We start from the raw sequence: 17,609 nt of genomic DNA on the forward strand, positions 1-17,609 counted from the left end.
CTAGTTTTAACATGTTGCTTCTGTACATAGTCAGGAAACAGCTCAAATACATTTTTAATAACACTAAACCCCAAATTGGATCAAATCGGATCGAATCGATTAAATCGGATAAAATGGAAATAAATCGATTCTTAATCTTCAGAATCGGAATAGGCCTTTCTCTCGCTTCCGGGGTCGACGTTTCCGGTCTAGACAGTTCTGTGTAAAATCATTTCCGTTTGGAGCGTTCGTACTTCTGCCATGGCGCAAGTGACTAGCAAGTGTTTTTGCAGCGTACCGCTGTGCTCTAATTCCAAACAAAAACAGCCTTATTTGAGTTTCCACTCGTTCCCAGCTGACGAGGAACTCAGAAAGAAGTGGTTGATGGCCATTAGAAGGAGTGAGGGGCCGAATTTCCAGGTTATTAGGAACAGCACGCACGTGTGTAGCGCACATTTTGAGTCGCAAGACATCTACGTTACGGCAAAGGGCAAAACGTGGCTGAAGAAAGGTGCTATACCGTGTCGTTTCAGCTGGACTCGGCCAGCGAGGCAGTCTGTGTACAGCAGAGTGAAATCCCGCCTAGAGGCTTTCCGTGCACATCCTAAGTACAAGTCTGTCTGGGCTTTGGGTCTAGAGCACACACACACACACACTATGCTAGGATACCATAATCGGACACAATTTTGTATGCTATAATACTAGAAATGGGAATAATCACCAACCTCTTGGAATGTTTTGTACAAATATGCGTGCCTTCAGGTGTTTGGTCAGATTCGTTGTGTTGAGCTAGGTTTATACTTTCGCGAGTGACCGTAGCGCGCGCGCGCGCGTCCGCACACCTCGCGCGACCCTGCTCGAACCGCTTGTCCGAAACGATATGTGGTAGTATAAAGAAACACCCCTCAACAACAGGGGAAGAAACAATTACCTGACCAATTTTAATGTTGCTTTGTTTCAGGTTTGAAAAGTGCTGGAATTTAGATTAAAGTGCTTGAAAATGCTTGAAACAAATAAAAAACTGTGAGCTTTGACCTCTAGCTTGTGTGGTGCCTTTTTTTAAGGACCGGTAGCACCGAGCCCTTACACGGATCTCCTTATCTACAACATTGGACACTGAACACACAAAATCATAAGACACAATAATGCAGGCACTTATAATAGTACAATAAAACACATGCTTTATTTAAAAATAAGATAAACAGTTTGATGAAGGCATAAATGATAGAATGTTGAGTGAGCACGGAGCTAAGACGCTAGCTAGGCATGCTAGCTAGTTAACTTGGCTAAACTAAACTACAGAACTGGATCCATTTACCTTCATAATCAAAAATAAACTGCTCGAAAAAAAACTTGTATCCTTTATCGAGTTTCGCTCGTTTGGTCCTCGATAGCTCCTCGACGGTTCTGGCAACATCGTCCTGCCTAAAGCGCGGAAGGTCAGCCAAAGATGCAGAGTAATAAAACGCATCCATTCTCGTAGCGGTGCTGCTAACCGGAAATAGGTTTACACATCACCTCGCCCGGAACTTGACCCCTCCTCCTTGCGTGAAAAAGATTCTTGGAATTTGAATCGATACCCAGCCCTAGTGTTAAAAGCGGAAGACAAATTTCGATTGGGTGTAAAAATCACAATTGACAAAATATGGCACATTTATTTAAAAACCCTTGTGTTGGTTCTTGTTAACTTTTCCTGGTCTGGTTGCCTTTGGAGGGAAAACAACTTATCTACATTAACGAATTCCTGAAAATGTTCTACAATGTGTACACGTTGTTCTGCTGTTGTTCAGTGAGATGCTCTGCTGAAAAAAAAAGAATATTAGTGGAAGATATTTCAATGTGGCAAGAACTTGAAATAATGTATTTTTTCTTTGCTCTGTCCTGCAACCAAACACAAGTTAGAGAAAATACAATGAAATTATCTTGTGAAATTTTCTCTCTCTCTCTCTCTCTCTCTCTCTCTCTCTCTCTCTCTCTCACACACACACACACACACACACACACACACTCAGAGTAGACATTTACAACTCTGCTGTCTGGTTACTGTAAATATTGTTTCTAACAAAATGTTTATTAATAATCTTAAATTATCTTATGTGCTTTATTAACACTGAGAAAGTGGAGGGAAAACGTAACAACTTATCTACACCAGCAACCACTATGTGTGGTGAACACAGAGCCGGCCCTGACCAATGTGGTGCCCTAGGCGAGATTTTGGTTGGTGCCCCCTGTGTCATCAATCATCGGGTTGATTGTGTCACTATTAAAGAAACAAATAAAAAGCAAATGACTTAAATATTACCATATAACAAGCAATAAATATAAAGGTGTTGCACAAAAAATATTTTTAAACTATTTTACATAACGTAGTGCAGAGAACAACTTTTAAATATTAATAATAAAAAAAATAAGTTAATTAAAAACAACAACTACCACCAGTGCAAATCAGGGCAATTTGCCTACTGCAACATTATTATTTCAAAAGTGCATCCGCAATGAACAGAGGAGCATATGTGTGTTTTAGTATATATTTATTTTAAGCTAAGCTAATCATAGCACCTACTAGGATTGGGCAGTATGATGACAGTGGCGGTTTTCACTAAGATCATACAGAGGGGAAAAAGCCACAATGACGATTGAGTGTTAGTTGTGAGTCAAGCGAGCTGGTTTCAAAGAAAAACACAACAGCTACAGATTGGCAACATTTTGGATTTGTTTCTAATAAAAATGAGAGACCATTGGAGCACGCCCCCACGATTCTAATTCGATAATATGATTGGTTGATAAAACTGCCAATCTATAATAAAAGCTCTCAATTGTAAAAGGGCCTTTCTCTCTTTTACCTAGAAACAACGGTGTGAAATATTCTGATTGGTTGATTTTTTATTTCACCGCTGAGGTTTTTTTCAAGCACAAGTATGAAAAGTGGATTTGAAAGCCGATTTATAGGAAAAATAAAAATTATTGGTGAAGCATTATTAACATATATTACATATAATAGATAAAGCATCCTTTTTAAGATCAATTAACCTTCAGAGAAGGCGTTGAAGTCCCTGACGCTTCGCCAATGGTATAGTGTTAATTCACCACATATTACCATTATATTACCTGTTTTTTGCCGCCTTTCCTCCTCCACGTTTCTCATTTTTCTACCCTGGGCACCATAGGACTTCTGCCTTTTTGACGTCTTTACAGGGAGATGTCACTCACTCTGTGGTGTACAGAGAAACAGTAACGAGGTGCGCAGAGCGCGCGGGGGAGGGCGGGTTGGCGCGCGGGTGATAGGTGTCGTGTGTTGTTATTATAAGAATTATTAATTTGACTAATATTATTAAACAATGAAATTATGATTATGTGGACTTCGCTTGTTTTCACATTTATTAATTGTTCATTTGTTAAAAAAAAAAAAACCGCATGCACGCGAGCGCCCCCCTGGACAGCCGGCGCCCCTAGCATTTGCCTATATCGCCTATATGGAAGGGCCGGCCCTGGCGTTCCCAACGAAGAGCTCGGCGAATAAACTGAGCTTCAATATCCACATGATCCTCGAGGAAAGGACACGTCATGATGACGTTTTGGTAAACTCTGGTTTAGGTACAAGTTAACCTGACAGCGAGCAGGTTAGCTTCAGAGCATAAGTTGCTATAGTAACTGACTAAGGTTTTCTCTAAGCTCGGTTTCTGGAACGGAAAACCTCGAGTTTCCGTGTATTCTGAGTTAACTTAACCGGTTTTCTCGCTTAACCCGCTTTGTGGAATACCCCCATGTAAGATAGAACGCGCAGGTGAACGGATCCGGTATTTATTAAAGGAGAGAGCTTTTTCATCAGTGTTTCATCAGCAACATTCAAAATACAACTTTGCATTCACAACTATGATAGAAGTAATCTTTTTTTTTTCTTACGTAGTCCCAATTACAGCTGTGAGCTCTCCATATAGCTGTCGTCAATTATGCCTTTGAACAATACTGCGTTGTAAACATAGGCGATATGTAAACATTCTATGTTTGCGAACGTGCTGCCACTACGTGGATTTTCATGAGTCTAAACTAAATTTTAAGTAATCCATGATTCGTGGAGAATATTTTATTTTGAAACACGATGTAAAAACATGTACATATATGAATAAAAAACACCTAGCATACTTTTTAGTGTGACATGTCTAGGGTCCTCAACATTTTAGTCAGGCAGCAGTAAGTGCCCATCGAAGGACCCCGATCACACGTGTGCGTGTCTGTACGCAGCCATGGCAGACCTGCAGATGAAAATCCTTAGGAAAAAAATTAAGAAAAGGAATGAAAAAAACAAAGAGCGTAAATTGCGTCAAAATCAGGTGGAAGAAGTTGAAGAAGGTAAAGTGTCGACGTTGTTTTCCAAAGTTAATTTGTGTCAACAGTCTCTTTAGCCACATCGTGTAGCCTGGGTGTGTGATGGTTAGCTAGCTAGCCTGTTGCATTGGTTAATATAACGACGACATGAACTATTTTGATGGATTTATGGGCGCGTTGAAATATCACACCAATTTTTCCACGTACATATATTTAACAGTGTAAGACGTGCAGTAGTCAGCTAACAAAATCCAGTATAGCATCTATCTGACTAGCTCCCACGTTAGTTTGCTTAGGGGCAGCTAGCTGGGTTCGCTACGTGATCAATATAATTGAGCGAGTTAATCGAATAGGATAACTTGAAATGGCCAATAGGTGTCCTTATTGTTCTAAGAGCAAGACACGTTGATTTATGCAACTTTGTTGGGCTTAGCACGTGGAGGTCGATGTAAAAAAGGTTCAAGATTTCATCTTACGTCCAGCTAGTCGGACAGTGGCTGTATGAGCTGAGCTCCGAGCTTCATGTACTTCACTTTCTTCCTGATAGAATCAGACGTGAGAATAACTGAGGCGTGTAGAACCGAGACCAGCGATGAGGCTGCAGTTCCGGACACCCAGCAGGATAAACAGATGAGTATGCCCACGGAGGAGCAAACTCCCCAACAGAAAGATAACAAGAAAAAGAAGAAGAAAAAGAGAAAATTGGACGGCGACGAAGATCCCACCAGCAGCAGTAAGTTGTTACTTTTTCTCCTCAGTAATTGTTGGAATCAAACTGATTTTTTTTACTGATGGTGGACACTTCTCTTTTGTAGATGTAAAAAAACCCAAACGAGAGAACAGTGGGTTAAATGGGGGTGATGTGATTGAGCCCTCTGAGAGAGATGAGCAGGAGAGTGAGGTAGAAGAGGCTTGTGATGATGGACTGGATGAAGAGGGACTGGATGATGGGCCAGAACTTCCATCTGGACTGACCGGTCAGTGGGAGTAGTGACATCATTAATGGTGCTGCTTTCACATTATGCTGTGGTTGTTTATGACGGATGTGTGTAGGTGTGTTTATGGACTTATTTGGATGTACCTTTTCTCTCAGGAGCGTTTGAGGATCAGTCGTTTGCGTCGCTGGCCGAGCTTGTCAGTGAGAATTCACTGAAGGGTGTTAAAGAGATGGGATTTGAGCACATGACTGAGATTCAGCACAAAACCATACGCCCTCTACTGGAGGGGAGGTGAGGCTACAGTTGTGTCTGAATTATGATAGTTTGTTTCCATTTACTAAGAGATGAGAATGGTAGGCTTGATTTTAACAGATGGGTATTCTTCCACTGAGTAGTTTCTGTCTCTACAGAGATGTGCTTGCAGCTGCTAAAACAGGCAGTGGGAAAACTCTGGCTTTTCTCATTCCCGCCATAGAGCTCATCTACAAACTGAAATTTATGCCTAGAAACGGTGAGTCCACACATGGAAATGAAAGGCTTTGGTTAGCTCCAGCATACACAAGCACTGTCTGATTCTTTTATTTATTTGTAAACCAAAAATGTATTTTTTATTGCAAATGTAGACAGTTTAATAACATTCTGTGATTTAAAGCTGATGCAAACGTAGTGTTTCACTCTCATATACACAGATGGCTCTGTTGTAGTGGAATATACAGAAGGGTAGTTTTGCCTGCTCTGGTTTGGTGGAACAGACTGACACCTGGGGACGGGAGTGAGACATCATCTGTAACGTTCTGGTTCCTTCCTGGCAGGCACTGGCGTGGTGATCCTGTCCCCGACGCGAGAGCTGGCCATGCAGACGTACGGCGTGCTGAAGGAGCTGATGACGCACCACGTGCACACATACGGGCTCATCATGGGCGGCAGCAACCGCTCGGCCGAGGCTCAGAAGCTCGGCAACGGTGTCAACATTCTGGTGGCCACGCCGGGCAGACTGCTCGATCATTTGCAGGTTTGTGCATGACACTCGCGAATGCTGAATGCACATTGCTGTCATAACACACATTTATTACTCTGGAAGAGGGTTTTCATGCATTGTGGCATGAATCTGAAACATCAAATTTGAGACTCAGTTTTAGAGTTTGTGTTTACCTTGATTGAGCCTAATTCAGCTAATGAAGAATGATACTAATGAGCTTATGAGTTGACTGAGGTGCATGAAATCAGCTAAAATCACTCTTGAGAATAATGATCTGATATTAACTGCCTCCTTGTTTTTTCCTTCTTTGATTAGAACACACCTGGTTTTATGTATAAGAACCTGCAGTGTCTGATTATTGATGAAGCAGACAGGATTCTGGAAGTTGGATTTGAGGAAGAACTTAAACAGATCATCAAACTTCTGCCAAGTAAGAGTCTTTGATCTTACAGCGGTGTAGTTCATCAGCTAAACGAATGTTAACTCTTCAACATCTACTTTCTGTCCGGAGCATTGTACAATTGGCTGTTGACTTTGAACGCAATGGGCTTCAAACTTGGCCATGGAGGCTTTGAGCTCATCATAAATCTCCCCCGATACAGAGAAGAGGCAGACCATGTTGTTCTCCGCCACTCAGACCAGAAAGGTGGAGGATCTGGCTCGCATCTCTCTGAAGAAAGAGCCACTGTATGTGGGAGTGGACGATAACAAAGATGTGGCCACAGTGGACGGGCTGGAGCAGGTAGACCACCCTACAGCCCTCTGTAGACCTGCAGCTTGGGAAGGACAGTGTGGCCTTCACATTGCCCACCTTCTGTTGCTGAACGTGTGTGTGTGTGTGTGTGTGTGTGTGTGCATGTGTGACTCAGGGTTACGTGGTCTGCCCGTCAGAGAAGCGCTTCCTTCTGCTCTTCACGTTCCTCAAGAAGAACCGTAAGAAGAAGCTGATGGTGTTCTTCTCCTCCTGCATGTCGGTGAAATTTCACTACGAGCTGCTCAACTATATCGACCTGCCCGTCATGGCCATCCATGTGAGTTGTCTCAAATATCTCTCGCGTAGAGAATCTAAATTGTCTGAGATTTAGAGACATCCCCATCTAATTCTACTCTTCACACAAAATAAGCTCACTAGATGACTAGTACCATTCTCCCTTGTAGAGGTCAGACTTACTGTGTTATAGCATGTTGGCCTAAATATTAGACTTGTCTGGCAAGCTAATAACTAATGCAAAAACGTTTTGTTAAACTGCCTACTAACAATTTTCTATGTGCTTTGTATATTATATTGTAGTGTATCTCTAGATAGTTTTCTGGTTCTGGTTTTCTGCATTACAACGTGTGTTGGACTATTGAGCATATGCATGATGGGTATTTTAGTATAAACAAACATCTTGTCATTTGGCTTTTTAGGGCAAGCAGAAGCAGACGAAGAGAACCACCACGTTTTTCCAGTTCTGTAACGCAGACTCGGGCATCCTACTGTGCACCGATGTGGCCGCCAGAGGCCTGGACATCCCAGAGGTGGACTGGATAGTCCAGTATGACCCACCCGATGATCCCAAGGTACAACAGCTGACATTTAGCTTTTGCGCAAGCCGCTGTGTTGCAGGGATGGAGAACTATGCACTGTGATTTCGAGTAACGGCATCTTCATTCCGAATGAGGTCATTTGCCCCCTGACCTTTTTTTTTCCTTTTCGTTCTCAGGAGTACATCCACCGGGTGGGCAGAACCGCTCGTGGTATTAATGGTAGGGGACACGCTCTGCTCATCCTCAGACCAGAGGAGCTCGGTTTCCTGCGTTTTCTCAAGCAGGCCAAGGTAATGTTTTAAACTTTAGAACTGTCCAGCTATAAACAGGGAATATTGGAACATTTAGCAGCACACACACGAGTCTGTCTCTCTCAATATTTACTTTGATGTGTCTTTCTTTAAGGTTCCACTGAGCGAGTTTGAATTCTCCTGGAGTAAGATCTCAGATATTCAGACGCAGGTAGGTCAATATGAAAAAGCATCTGCTATTAAACTGTGTATTAAAAGGAAATGAAGATTGATAACCACACAAATATCATATTCCCCAGTTGGAGAAGCTGATTGAGAAGAATTATTACCTGCACAAGTCCGCTCAGGAGGCCTACAAGTCATACGTGAGGGCATACGATTCCCACTCTCTGAAACAGATCTACAACGTGCAGACGCTGAACCTCCCCCAGGTGGCGCTGTCGTTTGGCTTCAAAGTACCACCTTATGTCGACCTCAGTATCCTTTCATTATTTTGTCTGTATGTGGCTGTGTGCTGCAACACATGGTTATTAATTCTCTTATCATTAAAACTTGTCCAGTGTTAGAAAATGTCATATCTTAAAATCGTTAAGAGCTTATACCAACGTGAAATGTGGCATGCTGATATGAGGGACAGTTTTAGGGTGCTTAATGGATTCGTTTGACGATTCTGGCATTTTAAAGTAAGTTTGCTTTAGCACAAGCGGCCATATTGCTCCTTAACACGCTTCCTTGTAGACGTGAACAGCAGCAAAGGAGCCAAGCTGCACAAGAGAGGAGGGGGCGGCGGCTTCGGCTACCAGAAATCCAAGAACACGCAGAAGGCCAAGATCTTCAAGCACGTCAACAAGGGCAGAAGAGACCGCCGCCAGTTCTCCCGCTGAGGAGGAAGGCTTTTGACCCATAATGCTTCAGGATACAGGGAAAGAACCCGCTGGAATACCACGCAGAGGCTTTGATGTAAAACATGGTTCTGTTCTTTTGGATGCATGGCAGCCCTGTTGGACTACAGAACCTTGAGCCGTTTCCATTCCGTATCACTAGAGAAATCCCCAACGCCGTGTGTTTATAAGGAGTCTGATTTCAATTTAATTGTACATTTTCTTCCTGATTTGTCCTCTTTGTACTACTGGAGTGACTGCTCTATTAAAAATAATAATAAACCCTAATGTGACGTGTAGTCATCTTGACATGAGAATATCCTTGTGCTTATTAGACAGACAGTTACAATATAAGGATTGGAAAAAAAAAACATGGATCAGACTCTGAATGTTACCATAAAGTCTATATGGAATAAAATATGCCCATATTCAAAGTCAGTATTACATCTCAAACATTGTGGATTAGTTTAAATTATATGCTTAAGTTAAAGCATACAGCATATAACAAACTACCCAAAACAGAATATTGCAGATTAAATTTTATAACAATTGCTAACAGTTACAAGCAGGATCCAAAGAGTCGAATGATGTAAAACAACATACAAATATGCACTGGATTAATTGACGTTCATTTACAAGTATGTTTGGCACTGTAAGAGACATCTCAAACCCAGGAATACCCATGATTAAGGCTTTTTTGACAACGAATGCAGAAAACCTGCACTGGTGGCTCAGACATTTCTGAATGGTTGTAAGTTGAATGCAAGTTCTCGACATCTAGCCTGCCCCCTCGCGTGTTGGTTAAGGGTCGTCGGTGCTTACCGTAGCACTGGACCCCACCACACTGGAATGAGAGTCTGTGTAAAGACACGTGAAACTACAGACCCGAAGCTTCCAACATAAAGGCAACGGTGCGTATGGGACTAGGACGCTCCCTTCGCCCTCAGCTTAGACAGAAGCATCTCGTTCTTCCGGCACTCCTGTGGAACGCAGACAGAGAGCACGCTCAGATAAAGCTTTTAAAGCGGTCATTTCAGTCTCGTGCGTCACAAGCAAGTTGGTGGGCAGCTGCCTCGAGTCCTCACCTCTTTGAAGTCTTTAACGGTCTTGAAGTAGAGCCTCTGTTGGTCCAGCAGCTCCAGATACTCGTCATTCAGCTGATCTCTCCTCATTTTATTCTCCTGCTTTTTCTTCTCCATCTACACACGTGCAGTTAAGAATGAAAGTGCAAATAAAACATCATTAGTCATAATGCTGACCAGGTTTAACTCGTAAGTGCATGGAGAAAGGGTTGGATGGAGGGCCAAGGAACGGAAGGCAGAGGGTGGAGTCTGATGGCCAAATTTGGAGGAAGTTATCACATCCACCTTAACCAATTACGTTTTACCTTAATTCGACTGTGTTTGATTCCTTCCACTATCTGCTCCATCTGCCTGAGGAACTGCTCCTTAGCTCCTGATGACGCCATAGCCCTGGATGTGCACACACACACACGTAAAATACCCAGAATTCCACAGTATCGCCACAGAGACCGTTACATAATGTTTGGATGCATCTAGGTTTAATGGATGCAATTATACGAGGTAGAGAACGTGATCATGTGCCCTGCTTCAAACAGCTATGAAACTTCAGGCAGCTGTACTCTAAATCCGACACCTTTTCCACACCCATAACTAGTACAACTCTGGCATGATCCAAAACCATGTCAGACCAACATCAAGATCCTGAACATCTTGCACTCTGATCGGTACTTGCTCAAAGTTAGTCGTCTGGCTGTGGCTCCACCCATACTCACTGTTGGAAGTTATCATGGATGGAGTTTAGCAAATTCACCTGAGGAGAGAAACACAGAGTCAGGCTAAACTACACCTAAATGGAGCTGTGATGCTTCAGCTGTGGTTCCTATACTGAAACTATTAGACTCATCAGCAAAGTATGACATAATATTTCTATTACAAATTTCAGAGCAATCATTTCAATAACCCATGAGCTCTCTTACCTCCTTCTCCAGGTACACCTTCTTGTCATCTAGTGTATTGTAGAGAGTGAAGAACTGTTTGGTCTCTTTGTGAGTTGCAGAGACTGAAAAGAGAAAGATTAGCAATATCTCATGGCTGTTTGCCAAGTATTTTAATAACTGCATGATTCAGAGTCCAAAAATACCAAAAGTTACCTTATGTATTAATAATGAAAATTAAGCTTCAAACAAGGAACACAACAAACCTTGGCTATAAAGTTCAATGAAGCGTTTCTGGTACTGTGTGAGCTCAGCTCTGCTGGGTACCTCATCGATCTTCCTTTGCAGGATGGCGATCTCCCGGTTCCTACGAGCCTGTAGGGGGCAGCAGAGACAGTGGTGTGAGTGACGGGGGTCTCTCCCACTCAATACGCAGGTTTAAAGCTGGTTCTGCAACTGCACCATCAGCAGGCGGATCTTCTGCAGCTTGTCCCGGTCAGCCGTGTGCTGTTGGTCTATCAGCTGGTTCCTCTCCTAAAACACCACAGGGAGGAGGGGAGGATGTCATGGTGAGAGCACGTACACATGGCATCTATTAACACCTCTTTATACACACTTATTTTTGCTCTGTGTAGTGTTATATTTTCAGGACCTTCTGATCATGTGCCTCATCTCCAATCTCAATCTTCAGGTCTTCGATGCTCTGCTGCAGTCGGGTCATCTCCTCCTAGAAACACAGAAAAGCATCATTTTGTCCGCTCACACCACTCCAGAAGTGAAGGCCTGCGGCGAATACCAGTAGAACGGACGCGGTTGGGGACTCACGCGGCAGTGTGCGCGGAAGTCCTGCTCCTGATGCTTCAGGTTCTCGTTCATGGCTACGAGGGCACGGAGCTTCTCCAGCAGACTGCAGGAGAGCAGCACAAGGGTTCAGTCCACACCACATCACACACGCCACTCTCGTCGTACAGCGGAACGACAGACGGGCCTGTCCGCATCCGCGCACTCCACACCATTAGGACATGAATCTGGAAGAGAAGCTTACCCAGAGTCAGCCTGAGCTTCCACATCGGCCAGAGTACTGAGCTCCTTCTGCAGGCGCTCACCCAGATCTATGGCCTACTCACCCACACCCACACACACACACACACACACACACACACACACACACACACACACACACACACACACACACACACAACGTTATGCTTAAAACACATGTGTGTGCTTAAAAGACTGTGTGTGTGTTAGGGCTGCCATGATTAGTCGACTAGTCACGATTATGTCTACTATTAAAATAGTCGACGACTAATTTAATAGTCGATGCGTCGTGTTTTTTTTTTTTCTCTCCATACTGCTGCGGTCTCGTCTGCCTTTCTGTCCCTAACGCACATGCGCAGTAGTGGAAACCGAGGTAGACAGTGAACGACATCCCAGGACATTACACAGACTGGTATCATGGCTACCCGGCTACGGAACTCAAAAGTGTGGGATCATTTTCCGTAACCGGGTTCCGAAACGCGTGCAATATCTGCAAGGCAGAACTTTCCTTCCACGGCAGCACAACCGCGATGTAAGAGCACCTGAAGCATGTTGTGGCTTATTGTGACAATGATGAAGAGGGACCGTCATCTCTGTAATCTAAATCGCTAGTTAGCTGCTAACGTTACCGTAAACAGAGCGTTAACTTTGTACTTACTTATCGTGGTAACTGTAAAAGTTAACATTAGTGATGGCGATTTGTTTCATTAGCCTTAGCACGCATTCGTGTGTTTTCTGTAACGTCAGTGAGACCAAAACTTTATTTTTGTGAATAATTCCTTAGTTTCAGGTACCTACCTAATTTGATTTATATGTAGCTACGTTTGATGCCAGAGACAAATGAAAGAAAGAAAAACCTAAAAAAATATTTCTTTATTAATGTATTTATTTTTGCGTTGTTTAAGCCAGTGACTTATTTAATGAGTTTAATGAACTATGATCTTAATTGTTTTTATTTTTAGCTGAAATCTAACGATGATTATATAATAGCAGTTGCATTCTAGTGTGATAAGCTGTATGTTTTATATTCAATTAACGCACGATCCGATTAGTCGACTAATCATAAAAATTAATCGGTGATTAGTCGACTATAAAAATAATCGTTTGTGGCAGCCCTAGTGTGTGTGTGTGTGTGTGTTACCTTAGTTAGTTTGCTCTTGGCCTCTTCACAGGCTGCTCTCACTTCCTGCTGCTTGACCTGCATCTGGATCACCACAATCACACCACAGGAAGAAACGGATCTACCAGAAGGGACTTCAGGCACCTCTCCAACCACTTATGGGTGGGTGGGGGTGCGAGTGTGCTTGGGGTTGGTGTGTGTGTTTGGGGTTGGAGTGTGTGTGTTTGGTGGGGTGTGTGTGTGGTGTGTGTGTGTTTGGTGTGGGGTACATATAATGTATATTACCTCCTGCAGTTCTTTGTTTCTCTGCTGAATCTGTTTGTTGAGTGATGTGACCATGCGGCGGTGCTGCTGGACAGGACCGTACTGCTCTGGACGATCCTCCGCAGAGCGTTCGGCCTATAGGGAGTCACACACAGAAAAGCATAATTTTCTCCGCTCACACCACTCCAGAAGTGAAGGCCTGCAGCGAATACCAGTAGAACGGACGCGGTTGGGGACTCACGCGGCAGTGTGCGCACGCACACACACACACACACACACACAGAGGTGAAAAACACAGAAAAACCTAGGATTAAACCTACGTAGCAGCTAGGATAATTGTTTTTTCTAAGCACAAATTCAAAGCCCCAGCTGAGCCCGTACATGGTGGAATAAATGTGAGCGAAGGCTTCTCACCTTCTCAGCGTACTCAAAAGCAATCTGCTTTATTTCTTCTGACTGCAGCCCCACAATCTGCCCCACTGTGCTGGCGGTCAGCCTTCCCTACGGCGAGGTCAAGAGAGGATCACGCTCAGGTCACCCCCGTAGCATCTGGACATTCTTTACTTTTAACGTAAACAGGAAGGTAGCAGCGATGCTTACTGTACCTCTTCTGTTGCCATGGCAGCCATTCCTGTCATAAGAGCCTTGATACGGAGCTGGATGGGGAAACACACACGTTTGACAAACATGGACCCAGTTTACGAGAGAACCACGCCTTCATGATTCACAATACACACTAATCTATTCAGATATACAGACCACTGCTGCACAGCTGGGTCATGTGACTGACCTCCTCAGCAGCTTGTAGATCCTCCTCCTCAGACACCTCAGCCATGCCAGGGGGCGGGCCCTGAGCACCATGGGCCAATTGGAGCCTCTTTTCTTCAGCCTGCAGAATATTAGTGAGCACATTAACAAGAACAACCACACTGCACAATAGCAATAAGATCACAATAGCTAGACATTTTAGCGGAGCCAGAACACAGAACAGAACGTGAGTGCAGGAAATGTGTGAGCTGTTGCATAATACTTACTTTATCTGGTTTGGAATGCTTGCTAAAACCATAACGCCTGTCCAAAGGGAAAAAGGGTAATTTAGTGTATTTTTTAGGTTAAGTACATGTATATTTTTCAATAACCTGGAAGCCATTACAAGGGAGGTAAACCAGCTCAAAAACAATCACACACGCACATACACACACACACAAAACACACGCAGTAACCAGACATCTACATTAAGCCTTCATGCTACACTCGCCAAAACATTTAATTCAAGAAACAAATGGTCTCTGTAGCCAAAATTTTTTATCTTTTTTAATGTATTTATCAAGCAGTAAATCTGACAAGCACACACATACTTACTGCAGGTAGAAGGAAATGGTTAGGCATGGACTGATTAGGATGAGAAGGGAAGATGTGAAAAGAAATGACAGGAGAAGGCAAGATGTGAAGAGAGATGACAGGAGAGGAGAGCAGGTAACGAGAGCTCAGACAGAGTAACAGCCATTTTGAAATCATGGACCACAGGTACAAGTCACAGACTTATCACAGAAAACAATAACATGAAATGAAAATGTACATTTTAAAACCTATTTAATATATTTAAAGATGACATTTAAATGACTGTAGTATAAGGCTGAAAGATGCAATGGATGAGTGACAGTGAGACATGGAGAAAAAGGATGAACTGGAGTCCAAGGTGTGTGTGTGTGTGTGTTATTTACCTGCCATACTCTAGCAGGGTGGAGTGAACCCTGGACTCTTCATCCAGCAGCTCTCCTGCATCTGCCTGTCTCTTGTATCGTCTCTGAGGAGCATACGCTTCCTACATGCACGCACAATTACACACATGATCACAGATGTCCAGGACACAGGTATGAATAGCACAGAAACACACAGCCTGCAGAGCCAAAGTGAACAGGGATACTCACACAGACATCCAGTACTGTCCTCACCGCCTTTTCCTTCCTTTGCTCAAACTCCTCATCCTATTGTGAAATCAGAAACACTCATACGCATCCTCGGAAGCACACATGCTGTTTTGATCTGGTCAGATCAGTAGTGCAATGGTCACCATCCCTATGTAATTAAACTCGGAGGATTATTCCCTACACAGTCAGGTCTGCCCTGTCTGTGAATACATCAATTGGAATGTGCTCTCACCTCAGGACAGGTGTGCGTTTTCTGAAACTGCGAGATGGAGTACGCACGCACGTAGTCTCCCATTTCCTCCCGAGTCTCTATTGCACGCTTCACCAGCCACTGCAGCAAAGACAAACAGAAGCATTCACAACAAGCAAAAGCAAACACACACAGACACACAACGTCAATTCACAAACATATCAATGTGAGATGTCAGTAAGAGACATCAGGTTTGCGTGTTCACCTGTACAACAGGGAAGATGTGAATGAAGTCGAGCCCTTGGATCTGATACGGCTCCAGTCTGTGAGGGCACTTCATCTTGGGCAGCACGGAAACGATCTTCTCAGTCAGCGCTCTATAGGGAAACCAGAACAAAGAAATCACCTCAGACCCCTGTGATGGGCTTTGTGCTACTTTCCCTTGTAGTCTTGTAGTTGAAAAGTGGGAGACTAGGATATTTTTGTAATCACTAAGGCTAGTGGGTGTTTATAGCATCTGATAAATAATAATAATATGATATTAGATTTTATTTATAATGCACTTTATATTTCAGAGAAATCTCAAAGTGCTAAATTACAAAAATGCAAATGCAATGGATACGAAGGCGCCAATCACTGTAAGTTGCCTGAGAACATTGCAAAACTGCAGAGGTAACTATTTTTCTATGGAAAAATACCAAACATTCTGGTGGCACAAGATTGTTAATTGAATCAGCATGGCTCATTACTACAAAACAAAACCACATCACATCACTGTTCTTTTCTATGAAGCATTTTGTCAACACTTCTAATCATTTCTAAACAAAATCCAACTTACATCTTTTGGCCGATTGTAGAATTTTCTTGAAAAAGCAGGTCAACATCTATGTCAAAGTTGCAAGTTGTGATACACCATGTCATCCCTCCAACCACCTATCAGGATTTAAATGAAGTAGTAGAAATATGTGAGAATGAATATTAGACGTTCCTAGCAGTAAAGGCATTTTGGGGGGGATAGTCAGAATCTGTTATCTATACCTTATCAAATGGTGAGAGTCCCTTAATGCGTGCTCTGAAATAACCAGCCGCCAGCAACAGCTCGAGGATTTCTGCCAGCTTGATGCTTTGCTCCTCATCCTCACGTGTCTCAACCTGTACCACACATGAAAGACACAATTACAGTTTAGGGCTCTCACTTCACTTGCAACATACAGTTCATGTAACAAAACTTTACAAGTCACGAGTGACTAGCCAGCTAAGTATCACAAGAAAATATATAAAGTGCTTTGAATATGTACCTTTCCAAGATCAGCACATTATAGCTGATTAAACTGGCTTAGTGGCTGGACAGACGAGCTTACAATGTGACTTAAGTCACAGACCCGCCCAGTGGGTTGACTAGATGCGCCTTACAACATAATTAGTTACCTAGATTGAATCTGTGCATAGAAATGACTACAAATACCACTTTAATCTACCTAGTTAGAATATAAAATCTGCATATGTAGCTACCTCTGTTTGACTAAGTCTCAGCTCGTTAGCATCTTAATTTTAGGTACTGGCAGTAACCAATGGAAGGCTAGCTAGCTAGATCAGTAAAACGACATTAGAAGTGACAGCCATAATAAATACTAAAATGTTTAACACGTATTTGCATTTCAGTATTTTAGACTAATTATAAACTACTCATACCTGGATAATATTTCCCTCTTGATCATACTGAGCACCAATTTTAGAGCCCGTTCTCACTCTCTGGAAAACAGAAGTGGCCGCCATGTTGCTAACGTGTTGTCACGTGACAAAAGCTGCCACGAGTCACGTGCGTTCCCAAGACGCTGACGTACGACATGTCCCCCCCCCCCCCAATTACGTCCGTGTGTGTAGTTGTCATTTCAAAGTGGCAGCGCAGTCACTGAATAGTGGTGTGTAATTTTAAAGGGATAGCAATGCACTATAGCAGGGGTACTCAACTAAATTTGTCCGCTGTCCAATTTTGGCAGATACCTGTGACCTGAGGTCCGGTGCGGCGGGGGTGGCGGTGAACGTAAGTTGTTGAGCGGGGGTGGCAAACGTAACACTCGTGACGGAGTGTTTTTTCAATAGCCCTGAAATAAATGCTCCGTTTTTTTTTGGTCCGTTTCCAGTTAATCAGGAATGAGATTGGGTCCGGACAGGACTGCGTTCGGGTCCGGATCCGGACCGCGGTCCGCCAGTTGAGTACC

General features: G+C 43.3%; 2 protein-coding genes and 1 long non-coding RNA gene across 4 annotated transcripts; 1 reads left to right on the forward strand and 2 right to left on the reverse strand.

Moving 5' to 3' along the window:
* Positions 1-1,143: 1,143 nt before the first annotated feature.
* LOC143512491 (uncharacterized) lies at positions 1,144-3,292 on the reverse strand. Its single transcript, XR_013130473.1, has 2 exons — positions 3,088-3,292; positions 1,144-2,239 (listed from the first exon to the last, which is right to left on the reverse strand). It is a non-coding gene; the product is annotated as an uncharacterized LOC143512491 (long non-coding RNA).
* An 857-nt stretch (positions 3,293-4,149) lies between these two features.
* Positions 4,150-9,193, forward strand: ddx18 (DEAD (Asp-Glu-Ala-Asp) box polypeptide 18). The gene is made up of 14 exons (XM_077002875.1): positions 4,150-4,329; positions 4,853-5,038; positions 5,121-5,282; positions 5,399-5,534; positions 5,654-5,754; positions 6,056-6,255; positions 6,538-6,652; positions 6,825-6,964; positions 7,092-7,253; positions 7,633-7,785; positions 7,929-8,042; positions 8,158-8,214; positions 8,303-8,480; positions 8,742-9,193. The coding sequence occupies exons 1-14, from the start codon at positions 4,224-4,226 to the stop codon at positions 8,885-8,887; spliced, it is 1,956 nt and encodes a 651-aa protein (XP_076858990.1). The 5' UTR covers positions 4,150-4,223; the 3' UTR covers positions 8,888-9,193.
* Positions 9,194-9,410: 217 nt separating this feature from the next.
* On the reverse strand, positions 9,411-17,235 carry ccdc93 (CCC complex scaffolding subunit CCDC93). Of its 2 annotated transcripts, XM_077002876.1 has the most exons (24): positions 17,080-17,235; positions 16,426-16,539; positions 16,226-16,320; positions 15,653-15,764; positions 15,430-15,528; positions 15,198-15,254; positions 14,991-15,091; positions 14,629-14,658; positions 14,301-14,337; positions 14,057-14,155; positions 13,872-13,922; positions 13,681-13,767; positions 13,288-13,401; positions 13,024-13,086; positions 11,887-11,960; positions 11,667-11,748; positions 11,494-11,568; positions 11,304-11,375; positions 11,108-11,216; positions 10,884-10,966; positions 10,680-10,717; positions 10,272-10,356; positions 9,970-10,083; positions 9,411-9,864 (listed from the first exon to the last, which is right to left on the reverse strand). In XM_077002876.1, exons 1-24 carry the CDS (start codon positions 17,161-17,163, stop codon positions 9,808-9,810), a joined length of 1,932 nt encoding a protein of 643 aa, XP_076858991.1. In that variant the 5' UTR covers positions 17,164-17,235; the 3' UTR covers positions 9,411-9,807. The 2 variants fall into 2 exon arrangements, with proteins under 2 accessions (XP_076858991.1, XP_076858992.1); XM_077002877.1 differs by lacking the exon at positions 14,629-14,658.
* Positions 17,236-17,609: the final 374 nt, after the last annotated feature.

Source organism: Brachyhypopomus gauderio, chromosome 4 (assembly GCF_052324685.1).
Source record: "Brachyhypopomus gauderio isolate BG-103 chromosome 4, BGAUD_0.2, whole genome shotgun sequence".
NCBI lineage: Eukaryota > Metazoa > Chordata > Actinopteri > Gymnotiformes > Hypopomidae > Brachyhypopomus > Brachyhypopomus gauderio.